General features: G+C 46.7%; 1 protein-coding gene across 2 annotated transcripts in view; it reads left to right on the top strand.

Moving 5' to 3' along the window:
• RAD51C (RAD51 paralog C) overlaps positions 1 to 21,857 on the top strand; it is a 581,015-nt gene that overhangs the window by 187,197 nt on the left and 371,961 nt on the right. For both annotated transcript variants that reach the window (XM_078679855.1, XM_078679854.1), the window contains exon 6: positions 3,066 to 3,132. In XM_078679855.1, the coding sequence (XP_078535981.1) occupies positions 3,066 to 3,132 (67 nt within the window). The remainder of the gene's footprint in view (positions 1 to 3,065; positions 3,133 to 21,857) is intronic.

Below are 21,857 nucleotides of genomic sequence, written 5' to 3'. Positions count from 1 at the left end.
AACCCTCCTTGACTTAGCCAAAAATAGACCAAAAAAGTTATTCGATCTCATCAAGAATCCCAACTGCTCTCCTCCAACCCCCAAGCTGGAGGATTCTACAAAGAAAGCAGCGGATTTTGCTAAATTCTTTGACGAAAAAGTGAAATCACTGATGAACCATGTCGCTCATCCTACCCCTCCAGAGGAGCACAAATCCTTAGCCATTTGGCAGAACTTTGACCCCATCTCTGAAGATGCCCTACTCAACTTCATCCGCGAAACAAAACCCTCCAACCATTCCCTTGACCCCATCCCTAGTGCCATTGCCTTTGACTTCTCTTTCCTATTGGACCACTCTGGTCAACCTCTCCCTCTGTCAAGGCTCCCATCCTGTCTCCTTCAAAACTGGGCAGGTCACCCCTCTGCTAAAAAAACTCCCTGCAGATGTGATGCGAATAACCTCAACAACTACCGCCTCATCACTAACTTACCCTTTTCTTACAAAGATCACAGAAAGATGTGTAGCGAAACAGCTCTCTCGTCATATCAAGGACAATGATCTTCTTTATCATTTTCAGTCTGGCTTCATCCAAAACTGCAGCACTGAAACAGCCCTGCTGCAAGTGATTGATGACGCGCTATGGATATTCGACTCGTGGGGGTCTTGTCTTCTAATACTCTATGACCTTTCTGCAGCCTTTGACACTGTCAATCACAACACCCTCCTCAACACTCTCCAACAGAGAATGGGCATGGAGGGCACTGTGCTTAAATGGTTTGCTTCCTTCCTCTCTGATAGATCCCAAATGATCAAAATAGCGGACAGTCTTTCATCTCCTTTGGCAGTCGGTCAAGGTGTTCCTCAAGGCTCTATACTTGCACCCACATTGCTCAATCTCTATTTAGAACCACTGGGAAATCTCCTTAGTAAATCCGGGATCCACTATCATCTCTATGCAGATGACACTCAAACCTACCTCAAGGTTGCCTCCAATCACGATCTCTCTCCGTCCTAAGCTCTACTCTCGACTCCATTCAAAACTGGATGTCAACTCATCAACTGATTCTGAATCCCTCCAAAACAGAATTCCTCCTCCTCTCCTCCTCGCTTTCTCCTCCCCGGCTCAATTATGGATGGATCAGATGAATCTACTTAACAGTAAACCCATCATTGTCGACAGCTCATAATCAAAGTCTGCTCGATACCAACTGCGCCTTCTTTGGGGAATTTGTCGCTTCTTCCCGGAGCAAGACCTTAAAACCCTGGTCCAATCGCTGGTGTTCTCCAGACTTGACTACTGCAACGCTCTTCTTACTGGCCTTCCCAAGTCCCATCTGTCCCCCCTTAAATCTGTTCTCCATTCAGCAGCTCGTTTAATTTTTGGAGCCAAAAGAAACAACCACATCACACCCATGTTATCCACCCTCCGCTGGCTTCTCATTGAGGCAAGATCTATCTACAAGACTGCCTGTATCACCCAAAAAGCCTTACATTCCTCCTCTCCTCGCTACCTGGCGAATAAACTGATACTCTCTGGAGGCTCTAGACCATCACGTAATGCGGAAAATGTACTGCTCGAACCTCCCACTTTCAAGAAGGAAAGATCGATGGCCCAATCCTTTTAAGGCAACGCGGTGAGAATCTGGAACTCACTTCTGCCTCAGCTCCGGACTACCACCTCCTCCCAGGCCTTCAAAACTGACCTCAAGTTCTCCTCCTTCAAAGACACTTCCAAATTTAATTTACGCCCTCTCTATTACCTGAAGGAAGACCTTCCATTACAGAAAATTCTATTCTCCATGACTATGGAAGTGCCTTCCCAGTGTGTTCTTGTGGTCTGAGTGTCTGCCAAGTATTGCAGCATTATCCTTCTACCTGCGTTTGATGCTCTTTTGTAGCATGCACATGTCACTTTTCTCTTGTAACACATTGTTTGCTGCCTCTTACATTTTTTTTGCTTTAAATACTTGCACAAGTGCCACCATTGCCTACATAACGTTTGTCCTTGTGTTTGATTCAGAGTGTCTGCCATTTATTGCAGTATTATCCTTGTACCCGTGTTTGGTACTCTTTTGTAACATGCACACGTCACTTTTCTCTTGTAACACACTGTTTGCTACCTCTCACATTTTGTTTGCTTTAGATACCTGCACAAGTGCCACCATAGCCTACGTAACGTTTGTTCTTGTGTTTGAGTGTCCTCCATTTATTGCAGTATTTTACCGCTACTTGTACTTTGTACGCTTTTGTAACCTGCACACGTCACTTTTTCCTCCTATAATGTACCGTTTGCTACCTCTTGTATATTGTTTGCTCACATTTGTCACTTTTTCCTCATGTAACTTAATGTTTGCTGTTGTAATTTGTTCACTTGTAAGTTGCTCCTCATGTACCATTACTGTTCCTTTTGTGAAGCGCTCTTACACCTTCGGGTAAAGTCCGCGCTATATAAAAACGCATAAATAAATAAATAAATAAATGCCAGACGCGTGGGAGTCATCGAGATTTGTCGTTCGCCATTCTAGTCTCTCCTTGATGGAGGTATAGCTTTAATGCCCCAATATTGCCACTAGATGGCGCAGACAAGCTATTGATATGTACGATATGGGTGATTGATTTCAAGACCTTGTTTTACCTGCGAAATACTAATGAAATTGCTGCTTAAGATCTGCGTAAGCGTTGTTTACTTAAGCCTCTCTATACTTTTGAATGTCAGCCCGTCCTCTGCTCCCGTTAACGCGCCCGCAGTATTTTCTTCTGCAGATTGTGGTCAGGAAGCATCTACTTATGTCTACCATGCCGGTCATTTATTGTAGGGTGGAGCGGGCCGATGGTTTCACCACTGTGTGGTATTGAGACTGTGACCGTTGTCAGTGCTGATGGCAACAAGCAGATCTGACATGACGCGGGGAGGCGGGCAGTCGTGTTTTGATTTGTTTTCTTTGCCTTGCGATCTTAAAACAATGAGATATTTGACTTTAGATAGTGTTCCAGATTTCTGTAATGCTGCCTTCATCCTCGTTCGATTTCACGTACTAGCTCTGTGCTGTAATTTGCGTGTGCATTTTCTGTTCTCTGCACTTAGGTCCTTCTGACTAACCAGATGACGACCAGGATTGGGCCGAGCCAAGCCATGCTAGTTCCCGCCCTAGGTAAGCGTGCCTTACTGTTCACAGCGCTAGACTGGGCGGGCACAGGGTTAGAAGGCGGTGCTTGTATGATAGTATTCAGTTCTGTTTGCTGCTACCTCACAGGCCACTAGTGAAAGTTTTTTTTTAAAAAAGTGGTGCCATATCACCAACATAATGAGGATAGTGGACGTGCGCTCGATGGAATCACAGGGTTTAACATCACATATCTCTTGAACTGGGGCAGGGGGTGCAATTGACCTTTAATTAACTTTTATTAAGCGCAGGCGCCTGCTACATAAATAGTAAAACTCTAAAGCCCATTTACTTCTAAAGCCAGATAAGGCTGGTCAAATCGGAAGTTGTCGAGCTTCCAACATTAGGGTGACCAACCATCCGTAATTTCCACGGACTGAACGTGAATATACTGTAATGTCCCTTGTCCGTGAAGGAAGTTTCCACGGACAGCATTTGTCCGTAATTTTAGCCTGTCCTTAAGCCCACAGGCTAAAGTTACGGATGGGGTCTCCTGTGCAGTGATTCAGTGGGAGTGGCAGCCAGGGTGCCGGGCTGCTTCATAGAAATGTAAATGCAGGCAAGTGGTCAATATGCGCATTGATTGATTGAATGTGAAATGGGTGTTCATTGCTAGAGATCATTTTAAACTGCCTGAAGTGAAAGGTTTCTTCTTTCTGGTGTAACTAACTACCAATGCAGGCTCTCATCTCGAAATGTTTGCTATATTGGCTCACTCACTGTCCATGCCCCCACCCTCCCTCCCTTCATCTCTCTGACTTGCTTCTTGTGGCTCTCTTGAGTTTCTCGGTTTTGATGTCCTATTTTAAATGACGTAATGCAGTAATATGTTGTGAACTAGAATGTAAGAAGGCATGCTATTTCACAGATGTTTAATACTAGGGCAAGCAAAAAACGCTCTTTTGTTTTGAAAGCAAGTTACAGCAAAACAGATTAGGCACATACACAATTTTGAAACATCTGAGATGCTATCAGTTTATAGAAGGGCTACTTTCTTTACATATTTAGTTCTGCATCTAAAAGGTAATGCAGGAAATATTTTTTACCATCAAGTGCAATTTTTAAGGAGGATGCTTTTCTCAATAATTTGATTTTGTATAACCACCGTTGCCTAAGAAGTGCTAGCTTTGCCATTACCTAGGGCTTCAGCATTCCTCAAGCATTTCCACTGCATTACCATGACAATCCTATAAAGGACAAAATATATACACCATTGTAGGAATTCATTGAAGTGTGGGTTATTTTGACTAAACAATGTTAATGTTTAAAGTAGAACTGGCTTCAACAACTCCAACTTTGTAGTAAGAGCTACTAAAGCAAATGCAGAGTCCTGGGGTGTGTAAATGCGGATACCATTTGTACTGCTACTGGGATGCACACTTGAAGACAGGCTGTTGTGCCTGCTCAGTACCATGAACTGTAAACAAAATATCATACTTAACATCCAGTGCAGTAACCATATAAGTAGATTATGATCATATGAAATACCATTAAAAAAAACCTGCACAGTTGTTCAAAGCTGCGCGCATACCGAAAAACGTGAAGTGCACTGTGTCTCAACCTAATATAAACTTATTTTGACTTATGTTGGTTGTCTATTTACTTACTTGTATACTATTGCGCAACCTCCTCCAATGTGTCTATAAAACGTACCTTTTAGTGCAGATTTTTGTCCTGAATTTTGACCTTCTGTCCTGAATTTTTACACTCGCCGTCCTGAATTTGCACCCATGCCAGTTGGTCACCCTATCCAACATACTGTTGTAGTCTTTGTTTTACAGAGACGTAAATCTTCTCCTGGCCAGTGTGGCACCCCACCATCTACAGCCAGCCTTCCAGGGATGGTTCAACTGTCCTTCTACAACTTCAAGGATAACCTGGGTGCTGGCCTCCTCTAGAGCCGTGGAGAGCTGTTTGCCTGGTAACGATTTCTCTTCTCACGGAGATTAAGATCCAAGCTGCTCCTGAAACACCACCAGTCTTTCCCATGAACAGCTCTTTTCGATTGCTCGCACTGCCCAGTGGGATTTTGTTTCCTGCATCGGAGCTTTGGTAAATGCACATTCTTGAATCATTTCCTGTGCTCAGGCTGGCTGTGGCAGGCATTTTAACACAGTGTCTGATGGTTTGTGGACCCCGGTGTACACAAGGATTACTGAGACTAATCATAGGGGTAAGTATGTTACCTTCGATTTCACCGGGCCCGGTCTAATATGGGCCCTGAGGTTTAAGTTTAATGGGGGTAATTGGTGCTGAGTTATCAGAGTCGTGAGGCAAGCAGTCCCAGGGTTTCTCAGAGAGGGGGTGCGGAGTTAGAGGGCCAGAACTCCACAACCAGTAGGATACACTCGGGCAGTGCTTAATTTCAGCAGGTGCTCAGCACCGGCACTTCTTTCACCGGGCCAGGGCTACAATTTCTGACCCTGCAGGTGGTGGTCTCAATCTTAATTGTTCAAATTCAAAATAAAAAGAATAACATACATTTCATGGTGACTGGCTGGTAAATGTTCATAGACAGGACAGCATACGCCTGTCCAGGTAGGCATGATTGTGTATCGCCACGTTAGTGATGATGTCATCCTGCCGATCACAAATCCAAGAAGTCATCGACAAACTATGGCTTGCATTCTATTTCCCGAAGTCTGCTGCACCCTGCCACTGCCTGAGCCTAAGCCTCCCATTGGATAATTGTGGCTGAGGGCTGGCTCATGACGGAGTTGAGGCAAGGAAGCTGTGAGAGCGCATTTGGAACTTGGGAGTGAGGGCTCTTGAGGAAGAATAAACTTAAGTAAATGTGGACTTTCCACTTGCTGCGTAGCCAGAGTAGCATATCCTGGAGCCCTGCATTGCTGCTATCCTCAACGTGCTCGATGCGGCGGTGGACCAACACAACTTTTGTGTGCCATGACGTCACCTGTAGAATCTGGGCGCAGCAGCACAGCATGGTAATTGCTGAGCGTGCGTGAGTCCAGTAGGCACCGCATCCATACTTATCGGCATTGGCAGCATTACGGCTGGGCACAATGCCTGTGCTGTACCAGGCAGGGTCACAGCAAGCTGAGCAGTGGATGCCTATGCCATACCCATCCCTGGACCTACTAATTACAGGCAGCACTAGCAGTGACATCACCTGCTGTGCTCGAGCAGCCGTCTGTTCTGCAATAAACCCAGTCATACCGCACTGAATAATATATGGAAAAAAAATATTTTCATTTGGTGTACGTTTTGTTTTTGCACTTGGTGTAGGTAAGAAAGTAAAACGCCATCTTTCACTTCTTTAGGAATGACAACAGGAAAACGCAGAGTACAAAATAACAGGGACATGTAAAGGCTGACGACCGGCATAACCGGCAGCAGCAGTGTTATAGATGAGAGCGAGAGCAGGAGTAAAGAGGAGAAAGTAACAGGAGAGGAGAGAGATAAGACGGAGCTACGTAGAAGAAAAGGAGAGCAAATCAGATACAAAGAGAAAGCAGCCATGATGTGAAGAAGAGATCATTAAGAAAGAAGAGAGAAGATAGAATGGAAGGATGTAGAGGACAGGACAGAGGAAAAAAAGCAGACAAATGATAAGACGGAGACACACCTAATCAATGCTAGAAGAGTGATAGTAAAGAGCCAAATTCGAGGGGAGAGCAGAGCATGGATAAAAGTGAAGAGGAAAAAGGGCAGGGCTAGAATGAATGGAGGGCAAATCAGAAATTCAGGGAATAAGGTAACACACCAGGTGTGACAAAGATGATAGAAAACAATTAGAGAGGCGAGAGGATAGGCACTTAGAGCAAAGACTGTACAGACAACAGATCGAGGTTAGAAGATGGAGACTGAGGCAGTGAGAGTGTTGAACGTGGAGCTCACAGGAGGAAGAAGTCAGCTGTGGTCTCCTTGGCAAAATTTTCAGCACCTGCACTTCTTTTTTTATTTTATTACAAATTAAGCACTGCACTCAGGGAATGTCCAGTCAGAACTGTGACTTAATAAAAAGAGAAAACATTTTATTACAACGACTCCACAATAGTATAGTCAGGGGACACAAGGTCCTCCGATGCGGTTCTACACGTCAGACAATGCTAACTATAAGTGGAGAACAATGGGCAGGTGCAGGCTCACAGTGTGAGCAGTGAACAAGTTCCTGTTTCCGGGCGCCGTAGGTCAGTCTTTAGAGCCCACATCTTGATCAGTGGCTTTCTCAGGCCACTAATCAAGACACATGCACTAAAGACTGACCTATGCCTGTGGTTTTAGTCAGTCAGGAGGGAAGGCAGGCCCACTGTTGGACCTGGATTGCTGCTGCGGGATCACAGTTGTCAAGTTCATGTCTGAGAGCGGCTGCTCCTTCTGGTGCCTCGTCCTTCTTGAGTAACAGATGGTTCATGGCTGTGTCCATGAGGCGCAGTTCTTCTCGTCACAGCTCACTTTGCACAGGTAGACCGATTACTGTCCTGCTAGGGTAGGTTCCTGCAGTTTCCCTCGGTTGCGCCGCTCTGGTCGCCATAGTAACCAGGGACATGCCCTGTATCAGTAGGGTGTTCACCACACTTGTGGGCAGTGCCTGCCATGCTCTTAGTGCGAGCTGACAATTCCTTTGTGGACAGCCTGCTGTTCCAGGCAGCTCCTCCGCCAGGCACCTGCAGCTGGGTTTCTTCATTTGAATAAACTCCTTCTGCAGAGAAAACTCTGGTACCGCAGTCCAGTTTCATTACGCCACTACCTACAGCTTCTTCCAGTAGATAGTTACAGACTTCCCAATAAAATGTACCCTCACCTGTGGGAGCCTGGACACGAAGGATATCAGCCCAGGGTGCCAAAACGTCCCCAACACCCTGTGGCGCGTCACTTATACCTGTCAGAGTGAAGTACGGGAATGCTGACTGGCCGGTTCAGCCCAATGCTCCTCTCTTCAAACCTGGTCAGTGTATTCCACATGTGCTGCTTGAGGGGGCCCGTCACTTTGTACATCACTTCTTCCAGAGCAGCCATTTTTTTGTCTCCAGGTGATGACATTTGTCGTCTCCACTGGAAGTGACCTAACAACAAGAGCACGAAGAGAAGCCTTCACCGGATACACTTCAGCCTTTTGGGAGCAGCTTCTCTGGGGTGTAAAAACTGGGCTGGCTTCTTGGAACGATAAATAGGCAGGACACATCACACAGCACAAGGTTACTTCTCCCCATCTAAATTCACCCTTCCTCACTTCAGATTCTGTTTCCATACACAGCCTCATGAATGCTAGTAATACACAATGCCAGCCTCACAGGCCACCTAAAACTTCCATCTTATAGCGCTTGCTCACAGTGACGACCCAAGATTAGAGCTATTGACTAAGTCAACTGCACTTGTACATACTACCATCTATCTATACCACATACATGGGCTTTTCAAACGCTCTGTATGTCGAAGGTAACCGGTCACATGAGATTAATAGTAAGGTTAGGCACACCATGAGTGGTAAGGCTGGTAGGCTACTTGCTCTGTGCAAAGAATTGGGAAAACAGGCATGCACTGCCAAGCTCATGTCAGCCGACAAGGAAACAGAATTCTCTATTTATAAGGAAGACACGCATGGTGGACTACTCCAGATCAGAGCACCGCCTCTGGGTTCAGTATATGCCATTTACACTAAGCAGTCCTCCGCTTTCACTTATCGCGCACACTCAGGGCAGAAGAAGTAGAGGTTTGTGTTACGGTAGCTTAGGGCAGGGGTGCATACTTGCACAACCATAGCAATAAACAGTATTAACGTGCCCATAGACCAAACAATATTGTTTGCTTAGTGACATTCACCACATTTAAAATAGACTAAACCTATGCCAATGAGGTGAAAAGACTATGCACTTCACTCCCCTTGATGGCACTGATGGAGCAAGGGCTTGTGAAAAAGAGACTTGCTCGGATGCAATCTTCTCATGTAACCACTAACCTCGTACTAAAATTTGTATTGTGAAATTAACATGCATTTACACGACATGTAATGATGACGCATCTATCGCTTGGAGGGAACTTTCTGCACTTGCGCAGTAGCTAACTAGATGGCCGCTTGAAACTCACATGTTTGCCACCTGCTTGCTAGAAAACTAAACTCAGCTATTCTACTAATGCTAATGCGGGAAGAATAATAATAAGTAAATGGGATTAGAGTAGAGATAGGTGGTATACAGTAAAACCACTCATGTTTTATTTTAACATTTGTCTTTTTGACTCTTTCAATAGTGCTTATTATGGGCCTGCATTTGTGAGCCACAGTCTAGTCCCTCTTGTTCCCCTGCACATGCATAGTGCAACTTAGCTGGAAGACACCATGTCAACTTGACCATCGGCCAAGGCTGCAAATGGTTACATTCATGGGAACCTGAACGACAGTCCACTGTAATGCACAAGAACAACGTTTTTTTTTCCTTCTAATATGTGACAATTACATTGTGTATACGGGTGGGGCGCCGGGAAACCCTTTTTGGGTAGCTGCGCGCCATACAAATGTAAAAAATAAAATAAAATAAATAAAGACTGATATATAAAACTTAAGGGGTGGGATTTTAAACAAAGAGCTGAAAGAAAATAATGGGAAACAAGCATGGTGTGATGATGACCTCCCCTTGCCTGTCCAATCGGAGTTAGAATTTTCATAAGTTTGAAACATTAATGGGTGGGACTAGCACACAGAAAGGTATAATTGAAGTCGCGTTAGTTAGCTAGTTAGAGACCTGGATGCTGTCCGAGAGCACAGAGAAGTCCCAGACTGAGATGCAGAAGAAGAATCGAATTACTGAACCAATTATCTTAAGCAAATTAATTTAGAAGATCGCAGAAGAATCTCGAGGAGGAGGAGCGTGTCAGAGAGGGATGCTTCGCAAATGTCGGAGATATAGAGATCGCCTGTCCTGTCCTGATTTCCTGCTCTGAAGTCTTTGTTCGCCAGACCTTTCCTGGGGGGCCCTTACCAATTCCTAGGCCTGGGAGTTGGTTTTCACACCATTCTAGGTATTTAAATCTATATCTGTATTTGCGCTTATGTGCTTTTCTCTCTATCCTCACCCTTTCATTCAGTGTCATTGCAAAGTATAAATGAACGTATCTTGATTGATTATTTGAATCTTCCTTCCAGTGAGAGACGGAGTTTGTTCTGTACTGTATAAGTGGTTCACATGAATTTAATCTGAGATAAAAATGTAATAGACATCCCGACTCTGTGATCATTTCCAATGTGTAAGTATATTGAAATCTTATGTAATTTCACCATCAACTAGTTTAACTAATGGTCCATTGACCAGATGAAAGAACTTTTGAGCAGTGAAAATTTAGTTATGGACTAAAGATAACTAATCTAGAGAATTACAAAAACATGACCCCAGCGGTTATTACCAGTGTGATATGAATTAATTTATGGGCCCACGTGAGTATATGGTATTAGATTACCTGTTGCTGGTAACCTGCTGGATCAGCATCTTAGCTCTGTTTTGTACTTCATGTCATTGGAAAGAATACAGCTCTGTCTCTTGCTTCAGAGTGCTTTATCTCAAGAATGTTTTTTTTTTGCTTCCTTGCATATTATGGACCAGCCGCAGTTTCCACAGTACTTTGCATTGAATTCTTTTTTTCTCTGGGCCAAGAAAGATATTCTTCCTTACAATGACAGACATTTTTTATTGGTTCAAATCTGTTTATTGCATTTCAGAAAACAGTAAAACAATGCACGGGGGCGATAGATCACTGTATCATGAAGCCACATATATCACATTACACCAAAGATCTCACAATATTCTCATTGATTGCAAACCTACCCATTGCTCCCAAAAAGCTGAAACTGTCATCTGCAGGTGCTGTTGACTCCTGTCTTGTCGGCTGTACACTTTTCGTCTTTTTCTTGAGATTGCAAACTCCTCTATGGAAGTTCCACAACTGACAGGTCCACCCTAACAATTATGCCAGTGCTGATGAACTCTTCTACGCAACTTGTGACCTAAGCAGAGTTAAAAATTTCTTGGTCATTGATAGCATCCTCATGAACTGCTCAGCCTTATGTCCACCCAGTGCTCACTTCATCTGCACTGCCAGCGAATCTGTCAACTGGCCTATCACTTTCACCCGTTGATAGTGGAAAACTCACTTCAGCAGGACAGAGCAGTACCAGCTTCTCTTGATCTCTAAGTTGTCTCTGCCTCTGAGCTGTATTGACACCCTGAAGAGGACTTGGAAGATAGTGCAGGATCAAACTTTGGAAATTGCCTCAGCCCAAAACAGTTTAATAGATATTGGATTACAATATGGGAGATGAAGAGGATGCACAGCCAGGTGTGAACCATTTCCATTAAAGGACTTGCACCATGGTATACAGCAGAGGTAGCACTGTTTGGACGACTAACTTAGAGACTACCATTCACCAAAGTTTGATCATCCCAGACAGATCCACGTGAAAGACTCTCAGAGATTATATTCCAATCTCCGATCCCAAATATAACCCCTGGGATCTACCCACTGTCCATATCATTTGAAGCTCTTTATCTTTCCTTACAGCCTATAATGGAGAATATTTATGCAAGGAATCCACCTCAGCCACAACTATACATTTCAATGCACTTCAGTCACAAACACAACTGCCACCTCTCCAACCACTGCAGCTGCCTCTGCTGCCAGCTCCACACTATGTTCCCCTTGGACTTCACGGCTTTGATTACAAAGAACAGGAGAGTGAGGGAGCAGGAGGCGAAGTTCAAGGCGGAGGCGATGAAATGAATGACCAGGCCAGCAAGGAATGGTAGTGCTGCATGGTGTCTGAAAAAGACCAAAACACGCGGTCTGAGGCAGATTCCCTGCCTGACCACATAACTTGTTTCCACTGCGCAAAAACAATTCAACTTCGCAATGGAGTCAGTCTAGAGTCTGTGATTTCTCTACAACTTTATGCAAAAACATTAGTTTGTGAAATCTATCCATATTCTAGACTGTTGTAGGAGAGCTGAAGCTGATGTAAGTAAAGGATGCAAGGCAAGCAATAGGTCCTCACCTAGAGGAAGAATACAGAGCCCCGGATTCAGCACTGACATAGACTTGAAGGTCACACAAGCTTGTCTCTTTAACCTGAGCAATAATAGCTCAAAGATGGTCACAACTCTAGATTACACCTAGTTCAGTCCCTCTTGACATAGGATGTAGATGTGCATACACCCTAAGGAAGGCAGCCGCCTAGTAAAAAGCGTCAACAACCTGGTAATCCTGGGTCAGTTGACAAGGCAGAAGGGAAGCTATGTTGCACAAATGTGTCATAGATACAGCATTGGATAAGTCCAGTGTAGCATTTTCCCAGATGGCTTGTGCAGCAGGTTTGTGTCTGTAGCATTGGCTGAAGAGCCTGTCTTTGTAAGAGGAGGGCCAAAGTACATTTCTTGACATGCCGTTCAACAACAAGAAGCTTTTTAGAAGGCATGTTGATAAGACCTTAAGTAGAGAATAAAGGCAGATACTGACTGTAGGAGAGTAGGGTCTGCAATCCTATGATCACCCAGATTTTTGCTTTTTGCTTCACTGGTTTACGACTTTCCCTGGCTGTGGGCCTGCTAATCAGACCCACAGCCTAGCTGTTCTCTCTATTCCAAATTGTACCCAGGTACTGAATTGGCACTGGGCCCTTTCCAAGTCCCTGTACCCAGGGCTGAGGTGTACCCAGAAGTCTCCCAGGGGCTGCAGCATGTATTATGCCACCCCTGGACTGACTAACCAAACAGACACAACTGGCTGCTTGACAGCTGGGGGCAAGGTGGTGTACTCACCCTTTGCTTTAGATATAGTATCCCTATATCTAAACCTAAATGGACACACAGATCTCCTATCAGTCACTCCTATGGCAGGCCTTAACAATCCTGAAGGCAGAGTGCTTGGAATCGTGTGAGATGGTGCTCTGGCATGAGCTAGGCCTGTCTGCGGCTTTCGGGATCCATCCCTTAGCCGTTTCCATGATATCGCATACCATATACTCTTAAGTGCATTATAATCCTCGCGGTTATATGCCAACTCTGGTATCGCTTTATCAAAACATGTCGAGTAAGGTGTCATACGAATTGGAATACTAACCCCTTGCCAATTCTGGCGACGGGGTTAGCATTCCACCCTTCTAGAGGGACACGACATGTATGTAACCTGTAACCCCGGTTAAAGTCAGACATAGCCTTAGCTCCACAAAATGGATGCTGCCACCGAGACACAAGTCTGCCCTCCTGCTGCTGGGAGTCCTCCCAGAGCAGGAGGCAAGGACAAAGGGTTTCCTGTCAGGGGCGGTGCCAGCACCGTCCCAGACAGGATTTTGTGTATCCTAGGTAGGCAGGGCTTTAGAGGAAGGTGACTGCAAGTGGCACCCCGGTGCTCACTGTGCATAGGCCGGCTGAAACCAGTTCCAGGGGCACTCCAGCCCCTGGCCTGTGGAAAGCCTGCCAAAGGAGAGGGGTGTAACCTCCCCCCTCCTAGTCCCACCCATAGGGCAGGACTTAGTCGCGTGCCAGCCCCTTTTTGCAGGATAAAGGTAGGAACTGGCCCCCTTCCAAATCAGATCATCTTTGAATCCTGAACCATCTTTCCACGAAAGGAACTCAAGACTCTTCTCAAGATTTCTCCCTTGTGGCTAAGGAGTAGTCACCCTGCAGCAGCAGGCACCAACCAAGCATCGCGGTTTGTTGCCAGTCTCTCCTTCGGATCAAGACTGCTCCAGCACGACGAGAACCGGCTTCCCTGGCACCTCTGACCTCAACCTACATCATCAGCCCAGCTGTGATCCGTGGGTGTGACGAGACCTCGAGGGACCGGCCATCTTCAGAACTGCACGACGCTTGTCCAGCACGACGCCTGAGTGACCCTCGACTGAGTGCCTTGGGGTAAGAGAAGCCCCGACCCTGAGCAGCTCCAGCACCGAAGTCTAGCCCCCCTGCATCCACGAGATCGGCGTGGGGCCCTTCTGCTTTTTGCTGCTCACCGCGTTGTCCAGGTCGCTTGCCCGTTGGCTAGTGGCCCCCTCACGACGCTCCACGACAACTAACACTGCTGGTCTGGTTGCTCCAGACTAGCTCGTGCTCCCCTCCAAAAGAGGAGTACCCTGGACCCTCCTGGTCCACTCAAGACGCCATTTTAGGTCCACCGCGTGGGCCTTGCATTTGCCAAGACTTGTTGCCCCAATCCTGGGTCCAGCGACGTCGACAGCAAGAACCTTCGTGGGACAGCTCGCACCTCCATCCTGGTCGCCGACAACGCCTCCTGGTCCGAGAGACTGCAGAGCCCAGCAGCGCCCACTCACCTGACTGCGGTGACTTCGCCCGGTGCCATCCTGGTGCCCACTTAATCACTGGCTAGTGATTCAGAACTTGGTCCCCTCTGCTTTCAGGTTTTCTTCTTCCCTGATCCAGGCTTGGATCACCACGAACTTTCTTCACTGGCCGCCTGCCAGCAACTCTTTCTTCGGGCTCCTGGATCTTCAACGTGGGTTTCCGACGCAACTTCAACCCTATGCAGCCGCAGCCCCTGGGCTAGGTAACCTGAGTACTCCGGTGCTCCAGCATAGTCCAACACCCTAAGTGTTCGGATCCACTCTCGTTTTCGACCCACCTAGTCGGGTTCGCCCGAGAACAGTAACTGTCTTTACTAGCTTCCATAGATTTTTTCCCGCCTTACGCGTGAGAGTTCCCACTCTGCACACGACGTCCACAGGCCTCCTGCAACTAATCTAAGTGTTTAGCATTGTAGGACTAGTGTTTCTAAAGTCTATGAGATTAGTTACTTACCTGCTAGTAATTCGCATTCCACTTTTGTAATATATGGTTTTTCGTGCCCCTCGGGCATTTGTGTAAATTGTGAGACTTAAAGTATTTTCGTAAGAGTTTTGTTGTGTGCTTAGCTCCCTGACTCATAAAGAGTTCATGGTAGACTTGTTATAAATAAATATCTGTTTATTTTCATAACAACTTGTGTGGTGTCCTTTCACTTGGTGTTCAAGGGGTAATGTGATGGTAAAACAGCTGGCTTAACACGCCCTCTAGAGTCTTAGCCTTAGACTGCTCGTATCCATGCTACTAGGATAGCTGGTCTATAAGGTTGACTTACAACCAATCATCAATAAGGGTTGTTTGGACTGATACAAAGTGCTCACTAGAATAGTGAACATTATATATCAGGCCAACTTCTCACATTGGTGAGCAGCGGTTGGGATTTGAGCTTGCTGTTTGTTTTACCACACATATCCTAAGAATATCTTGTGAAAGATCACATAAGTACTGAAGGTACATATAACTTAGCTTAGAATACTCTGAGTTCTACTGAATCAGCTGTTGTAGCTCCTAGGGCCTAGCACACCCTAAACTACAACTCTAGCAAGGGATCAGTAGGTAAACATATAGTGTAGGTAAGTGCACCACTTACACCTCACTAGAAAAGCATGTCTACCCAGGGAGAGTCCTCAGGGACCCCTCTTGTGGTGATTGACCCTCCACAGGTCAGCTCAAGATATGCAGCTCTCAATTTCCAGGAGTTGAGACACTTGTGTACCTCCAGGAAACTGAAACAGGGGGCTAACCCCACCACTCCCTTTCTGTTGGATCTCTTAGAGACCTATGATGCTAGGAAAGCATCTCAGGGAGATGGGAATATGCCAGCCTTAGAAGGGCACCTTGGTGATCCAGACCTCCACAACACTGTAAATTCAGCTGAAGAGGAGGAGCCTGAGGAACCCTCTGGGGATGAGGCAGACAAAGGTCTTGAGGTAGTCAGAAGGCTAACTAGGGCCAACATAGACTTGCTTGGGCTAGGATCTGGGGGACCCCCAGTACTGACCCTAAGTAGGCCTAACCTTGGAGTAGGAGAGATAGATCTCTTTCTAGGGACTCCAATAGATCTCTGCACTCTAATGCCTCTTCTCAGAGGAGAAGGAACTCTCCCCAGAGGAGATTGACTTCCCCTCAGAGAAGGGAGCATGAAGCTAGGATGAGACAGGCTACTCTGAGGATTGAAAGGGAAGAACTTGCCCTGGCCAAAGAAAAGCTTGCCTTTGCTAGAGAGCAGCAGATGAGTGGGCTAGCTCCCACTGGTGGCAGCAATCTCCCAAGAGATAGAGAGAAGGGTTTAGATACTAAACACCTGACAAAAATAGTGCCCCCCTTTAAGCAAGGGGATGACATCCAGAAGTGGATGGCTGCTCTGGAGAGGGCCTGCACTGTGCAGGGCATTCCCCAGAGTCAGTGGGCAGCTATACTGTGGCTCTCCTTTGATGGTAAAGGTAGAGACAAGCTCCTCACTACAAGAGTGGAGGATGCTAATGATTACCAGGTCCTGAAAAGTACACTGGTTGATGGGTTTGGTTTAACCACTGAGCAGTACAGGTTGCTGTTCAGAGACACCCAGAAAACTCAGTCTCAGGACTGGTCTGACTTTGTGGATAGTGCCACTAAGGCTTTGGAGGGCTGGTTGCTGGGTAGCAAGGTTACTGATTACACAGGATTGTATAATCTGATGATGAGAGAACAAATTTTAAATAATTGTCAGAACCAGTTGTTGCACCAGCACCTTGTTGATTCAGATCTGACCTCTCCCCAAGAATTGGGAAAGAAGGCAGACAAATGGGTCAGAACAAGGATCAAGCAGAACCAGAACCAGAACCAGGGTGGTCAGAAGAAAGCAGACCAGAAGGGTAACACTAAGAATGAAAAAAATGACCAGAAGTCTTCAACAGGTCCCCAACAAACCAAAGAGGGTGGGGGTCAGGCTTCACAGCAGAAAAAGAAGACTCAAGAAGGCCAGTCAAAAAGGTGGTGCCCGTACTGTAAAAGTAAGTCTCACTGGTTTAGTGAGTGCACCAAAAGAGGAGGGCAAACCTCTACCACTACAGCCCCTAAGGCAACTGCACCCCCTAGTACAGTCAGTAGTGGTAGTGCACCTCCCAAGGGATTAGTTGGGTTAACCTTGGGAACTGAGGAGTCTGACAACTTAGTTGGCACACTCACTCAGGCTGTCCTTGTCTGTACAGGCGATATGGATATGTCCCCTGATGTAAGTCCCAATACTTTGGGCAAATACAGGCAGACACCTTTGATTAATGGCAAAATGGCTCAGGCCTATAGGGACACTTGTGCCAGTGTCACCATGGTGACACCTAACTTTGTGGACCCTGGACAGATCATGCCAGGTACAGATTTCCTGGTGACCAATGCCAGCAACGTCACTACCAGTCATAGTATGGCGATTGTTGCTTTCTCCTGGGGAGGGGTAAGTGGCCAAAAGAAAGTTGTGGTTAGTTCAGACCTCCCAGTGGATTGTTTGTTGGGCAATGATTTGGAGTCATCCCTATGGTCAGAAGTGGAGCAGAGGACTCACATGGAAATGTTAGGCTTGCCAGCACATGTGCTTGCTGTGACTAGGTCACAGGCCAGAAAATGCCCCACTGAACAGGTGCTGGATCCTGGAAGAAAGGACCAGACACCTTCCAAGAAGAAGAGCAGTAAGGGTAAGGCTTTGCCTTCCCCCTTGCCCCAGGTTGAGGATCAAGTCTCTGAGGAGGCTGATCTGAGAGAGCTGAGGGAAACTGAGCCTAAAGAGCTTGAACTTGATCAAGTTGAGTTTCTGGGCTCAGGGGGACCCTCCAGAGAAGACCTGGGGAAGGCACAGTTAGACTGCCCTTCCCATGAACCCCTCAGACAGCAGGCTGCTGCTGAGGCTGCAGGGAATGCCACAGGTGCCCACAGGGTATACTGGGAAGATGGACTCCTGTACTCTGAGTCAAGAGACCCCAAGCCTGGTGCAACCAGGAGGCTGGTCATCCCCTTGTCTCTGAGAGGTTTCCTTCTCACCTTGGCCCATGAGATTCCCATTGCAGGTCATTTAGGTCAGACAAAGACTTGGGACAGGCTTGTCTCGCACTTTCACTGGCCCCACATGAATGAGAATACCAAGGAGTTTTGTCGCTCCTGTGTCACTTGCCAAGCCAGTGGTAAGTCAGGTGGCACAACAAAGGCCCCCCTCATACCACTACCTGTGGTGGGGGTTCCCTTTGAAAGAGTGGGGATTGACATTGTTGGACCAATGGAACCCCAGACAGCATCAGGGCACAAGTTTATACTGGTGGTGGTGGACCATGCCACCAGGTATCCTGAAGCTATTCCCCTTAGGACCACTACAGCACCTGTAGTGGCAAGGGCCCTAGTTGGTGTGTTCTCCAGAGTGGGCTTCCCTAAGGAGGTTGTTTCTGACAGAGGTGCAAACTTCATGTCAGGATATCTGACTGCAATGTGGAAGGAGTGTGGTGTGAACTACAAGTTCACCACACCCTATCACCCACAATGCAATGGGCTTGTTGAGAGATTCAACAGGACCCTCAAAGGGATGATTCATGGACTACCTGAAACTCTTAGGAGAAGATGGGATGTCCTGATCCCCTGCCTCTTGTTTGCTTACAGAGAGGTCCCACAGAAGGGGGTTGGCTACAGCCCTTTTGAACTTCTGTATGGGCATCCTGTAAGGGGACCCCTGTGTTTGGTGAAGGAAGGATGGGAGAGACCTCTCAAAAAGCCTGCAACCAACATAGTGGACTATGTACTTGGTCTCCGCTCCAGGATGGCTGAATACATGGAGAAGGCATCTAAAAACCTAGAGGCCAGCCAAGAACTCCAAAAAGCTTGGCATGACCAAAAGGCTGTCCTGACTATATACCAGCCTGGACAGAAGGTGTGGGTACTGGAGCCAGTGGCCCCAGCAGCCCTCAAAGACAAATGGTCTGGGCCCCACACCATCATTGAGCAAAAGGGAGAGGTCACCTACCTGGTGGACCTTGGAACCCCCAGGAGCCCCCTCAGGGTGCTCCATGTGAACAGGCTCAAGGCATATGTCGACAGGAAGGACATGAGCTTGCTCATGGCCACAGATGAGGGACAGGAGGAAGAGAGTGACCCTCTCCCAGACCTGCTCACTCAGAATCCTGATGATGGATCAGTAGATGGTGTTGTCTTTTGTGGCAGCCTCTCTGAACATCAGCAACAGGATTGCAGGCAAGTTCTGCAATCCTTCAGGCATATGTTCTCTCTGACACCCAGTCAAACTGATTGGTGTACCCATGAAGTGGACACTGGGGACAGTCTGCCTGTCAAGAGTAAAATCTACAGACAGCCTGATCATGTCAGAGACTGCATCAAAACAGAAGTGCAGAAAATGTTGGAGTTGGGAGTCATTGAGCCCTCAGATAGCCCTTGGGCTAGCCCAGTAGTTCTAGTGCCAAAGCCTCACACCCAGGGTGGTAAGAGAGAGATGAGGTTTTGCGTAGACTACAGAGGCCTCAATGCAGTCACTAAGACTGATGCCCACCCAATACCAAGGGCAGATGAACTTATAGATAGATTGGCTTCTGCCAACTACTTAAGCACATTTGACCTGACAGCTGGGTACTGGCAAATCAGGTTAGCTGAGGAAGCCAGGCCCAAGACAGCATTTTCTACCCCTGGTGGTCATTATCAGTTTGTGGTAATGCCCTTTGGGTTGAAGAATGCACCTGCCACCTTCCAAAGGCTGGTGAATCAAGTTCTCACTGGGATGGATGACTTCTGTGCAGCATATCTGGACGATATTGCTGTCTTTAGCTCCACCTGGGAGGATCACCTGGTCCACCTGAGGAAAGTGTTAGAGGCCCTGCAAAAGGCAGGCCTCACTATCAAGGCCACTAAGTGCCAGATAGGGCAGACACAGGTTGTATATCTGGGCCACCTTGTAGGTGGAGGCCAGGTTCAGCCACTGGAGAGTAAGATTCAGGCCATCAAGGACTGGGCTCCTCCAATCACCCAGACTCAGGTTCGAGCTTTCTTGGGCCTGACTGGGTACTATAGGAAGTTTGTCAGAAATTATGGGTCCATAGTGACCCCCCTTAATGACCTGACAAGCAAGAAGATGCCAAAGAAAGTTCAGTGGACAGAAAGCTGTCAGAAAGCATTCGATGACCTAAAGCAGGCCATGTGCACAGCACCTATCCTAAAGAGTCCAGACTTCTCCAAACCATTCATTGTCCAAACAGATGCTTCTGAGTTGGGTGTGGGAGCTGTTCTATCTCAGCTGAATTTTGATGGCAACGACCAGCCAATTGCTTTCATTAGCAGAAGGCTGACCCCCAGAGAGAAAAATTGGTCAGCTATTGAGAGGGAGGCCTTTGCTGTGGTATGGGCCCTGAAGAAGTTGAGGTCCTACTTGTTTGGAACTCACTTCACAGTTCAGACCGACCATAAGCCCCTCTTATGGCTAAGTCAGATGAAGGGCGAAAACCCCAAACTACTTAGGTGGTCCATTTCCCTACAGGGGATGGATTTTACAGTGGAGCACAGACCTGGTACTGATCATGGCAATGCTGATGGGCTCTCCAGGTATTTCCACTTAGAGCAAGAAGACTCACCTGGTCAAGGTTAGTTTATTGTCCCAAAGTTTGGGGGGGGGGGTCATGTAGGAGAGTAGGGTCTGCAATCCTATGATCACCCAGATTTTTGCTTTTTGCTTCACTGGTTTACGACTTTCCCTGGCTGTGGGCCTGCTAATCAGACCCACAGCCTAGCTGTTCTCTCTATTCCAAATTGTACCCAGGTCCTGAATTGGCACTGGGCCCTTTCCAAGTCCCTGTACCCAGGGCTGAGGTGTACCCAGAAGTCTGCATAAATAAGAGGGGTTTAGGGGGATGGGGATGTGCGAGGCAGCCCCCCACTCAGAAAGTCCTCAAACAATTAGTGCCTCGCCCATGTAGACATCCTTATTTAACGTAGACCGGGTAGGGATATAAATTCTCACTCCTACCTTGAATATGTCCAATAACATATAAAGTAAGGTCTGGATGTACTTTTTTCACTTAAAAACAATGCATCACACAGGACCAAATCATTCACCAACAGAAAAGTAGTGAAGAATAGAGAGAGTACCTCACGGTAGAACAACCCGAGGGGGTTCCCGGTCAATAATTCCCGGTTTACCCACTTCTCATCATCGGCACCTCTCTCTATTTGTGAAAAAACAAACGTGCACTTGACAGAAAGATAGTGCAGACTTGAGAATAGTGAGAAAATATAACAAACAGACACAAATAGTGATTCAACAAAGAAGAGTGTCCACATACACGTCACGAAAACCCCAACAAACCACACCATAAACAAATAAGGTGAGTGGTGGTGCTTTGCTTGCTAGTACCGTTTTATTCTGATGCAGCAAAGCACTACCAAGTAAAATTGGTTATTTGTATACCAACACAGATTATCTCCTCAAGCCGACATGTTTCATCGCTCCTTCTTGTGGCGATTTCATCAGGGCAACTGAGGGGTTCGTTATTCTCAAGCTTTTCACTTTAAAAATGGACCTGTGTGAAACAAAAACACGCTCAGGGCGTGCTACCAATTCCTTATCCAAGGAATACTACTGATGCAGCAAGTCTCGACACACATTTTCAGACTATTTTACCTGGAGTGCGCTATGTCAGCACATACCAGCGTCACTCCTCAGGACACCGTGCCAATTGTCCACGTGTCCGTGACCGTGACCTGGACAATTCACAGTCACCTATGTAAGTTAAAAAGAAACAAAAGCAACATTTACAGCGTCCCCACAGATGTGTACATACAGATCATGTCTATCACCAACCAGGCATTTACGCCCTGTAATCTGAACACCAACCTATTCCGTTTCTATGGCTATGTCAATGCTGTATTGCGGTAAGGAAAACACACACAGCAGGC

This window comes from Lissotriton helveticus, chromosome 3_1 (assembly GCF_964261635.1).
Source record: "Lissotriton helveticus chromosome 3_1, aLisHel1.1, whole genome shotgun sequence".
Lineage (NCBI taxonomy): Eukaryota > Metazoa > Chordata > Amphibia > Caudata > Salamandridae > Lissotriton > Lissotriton helveticus.
The sequence above is the reverse complement of the archived record's forward strand: the minus strand, read 5'-3'. Positions and strand labels throughout refer to the sequence as shown.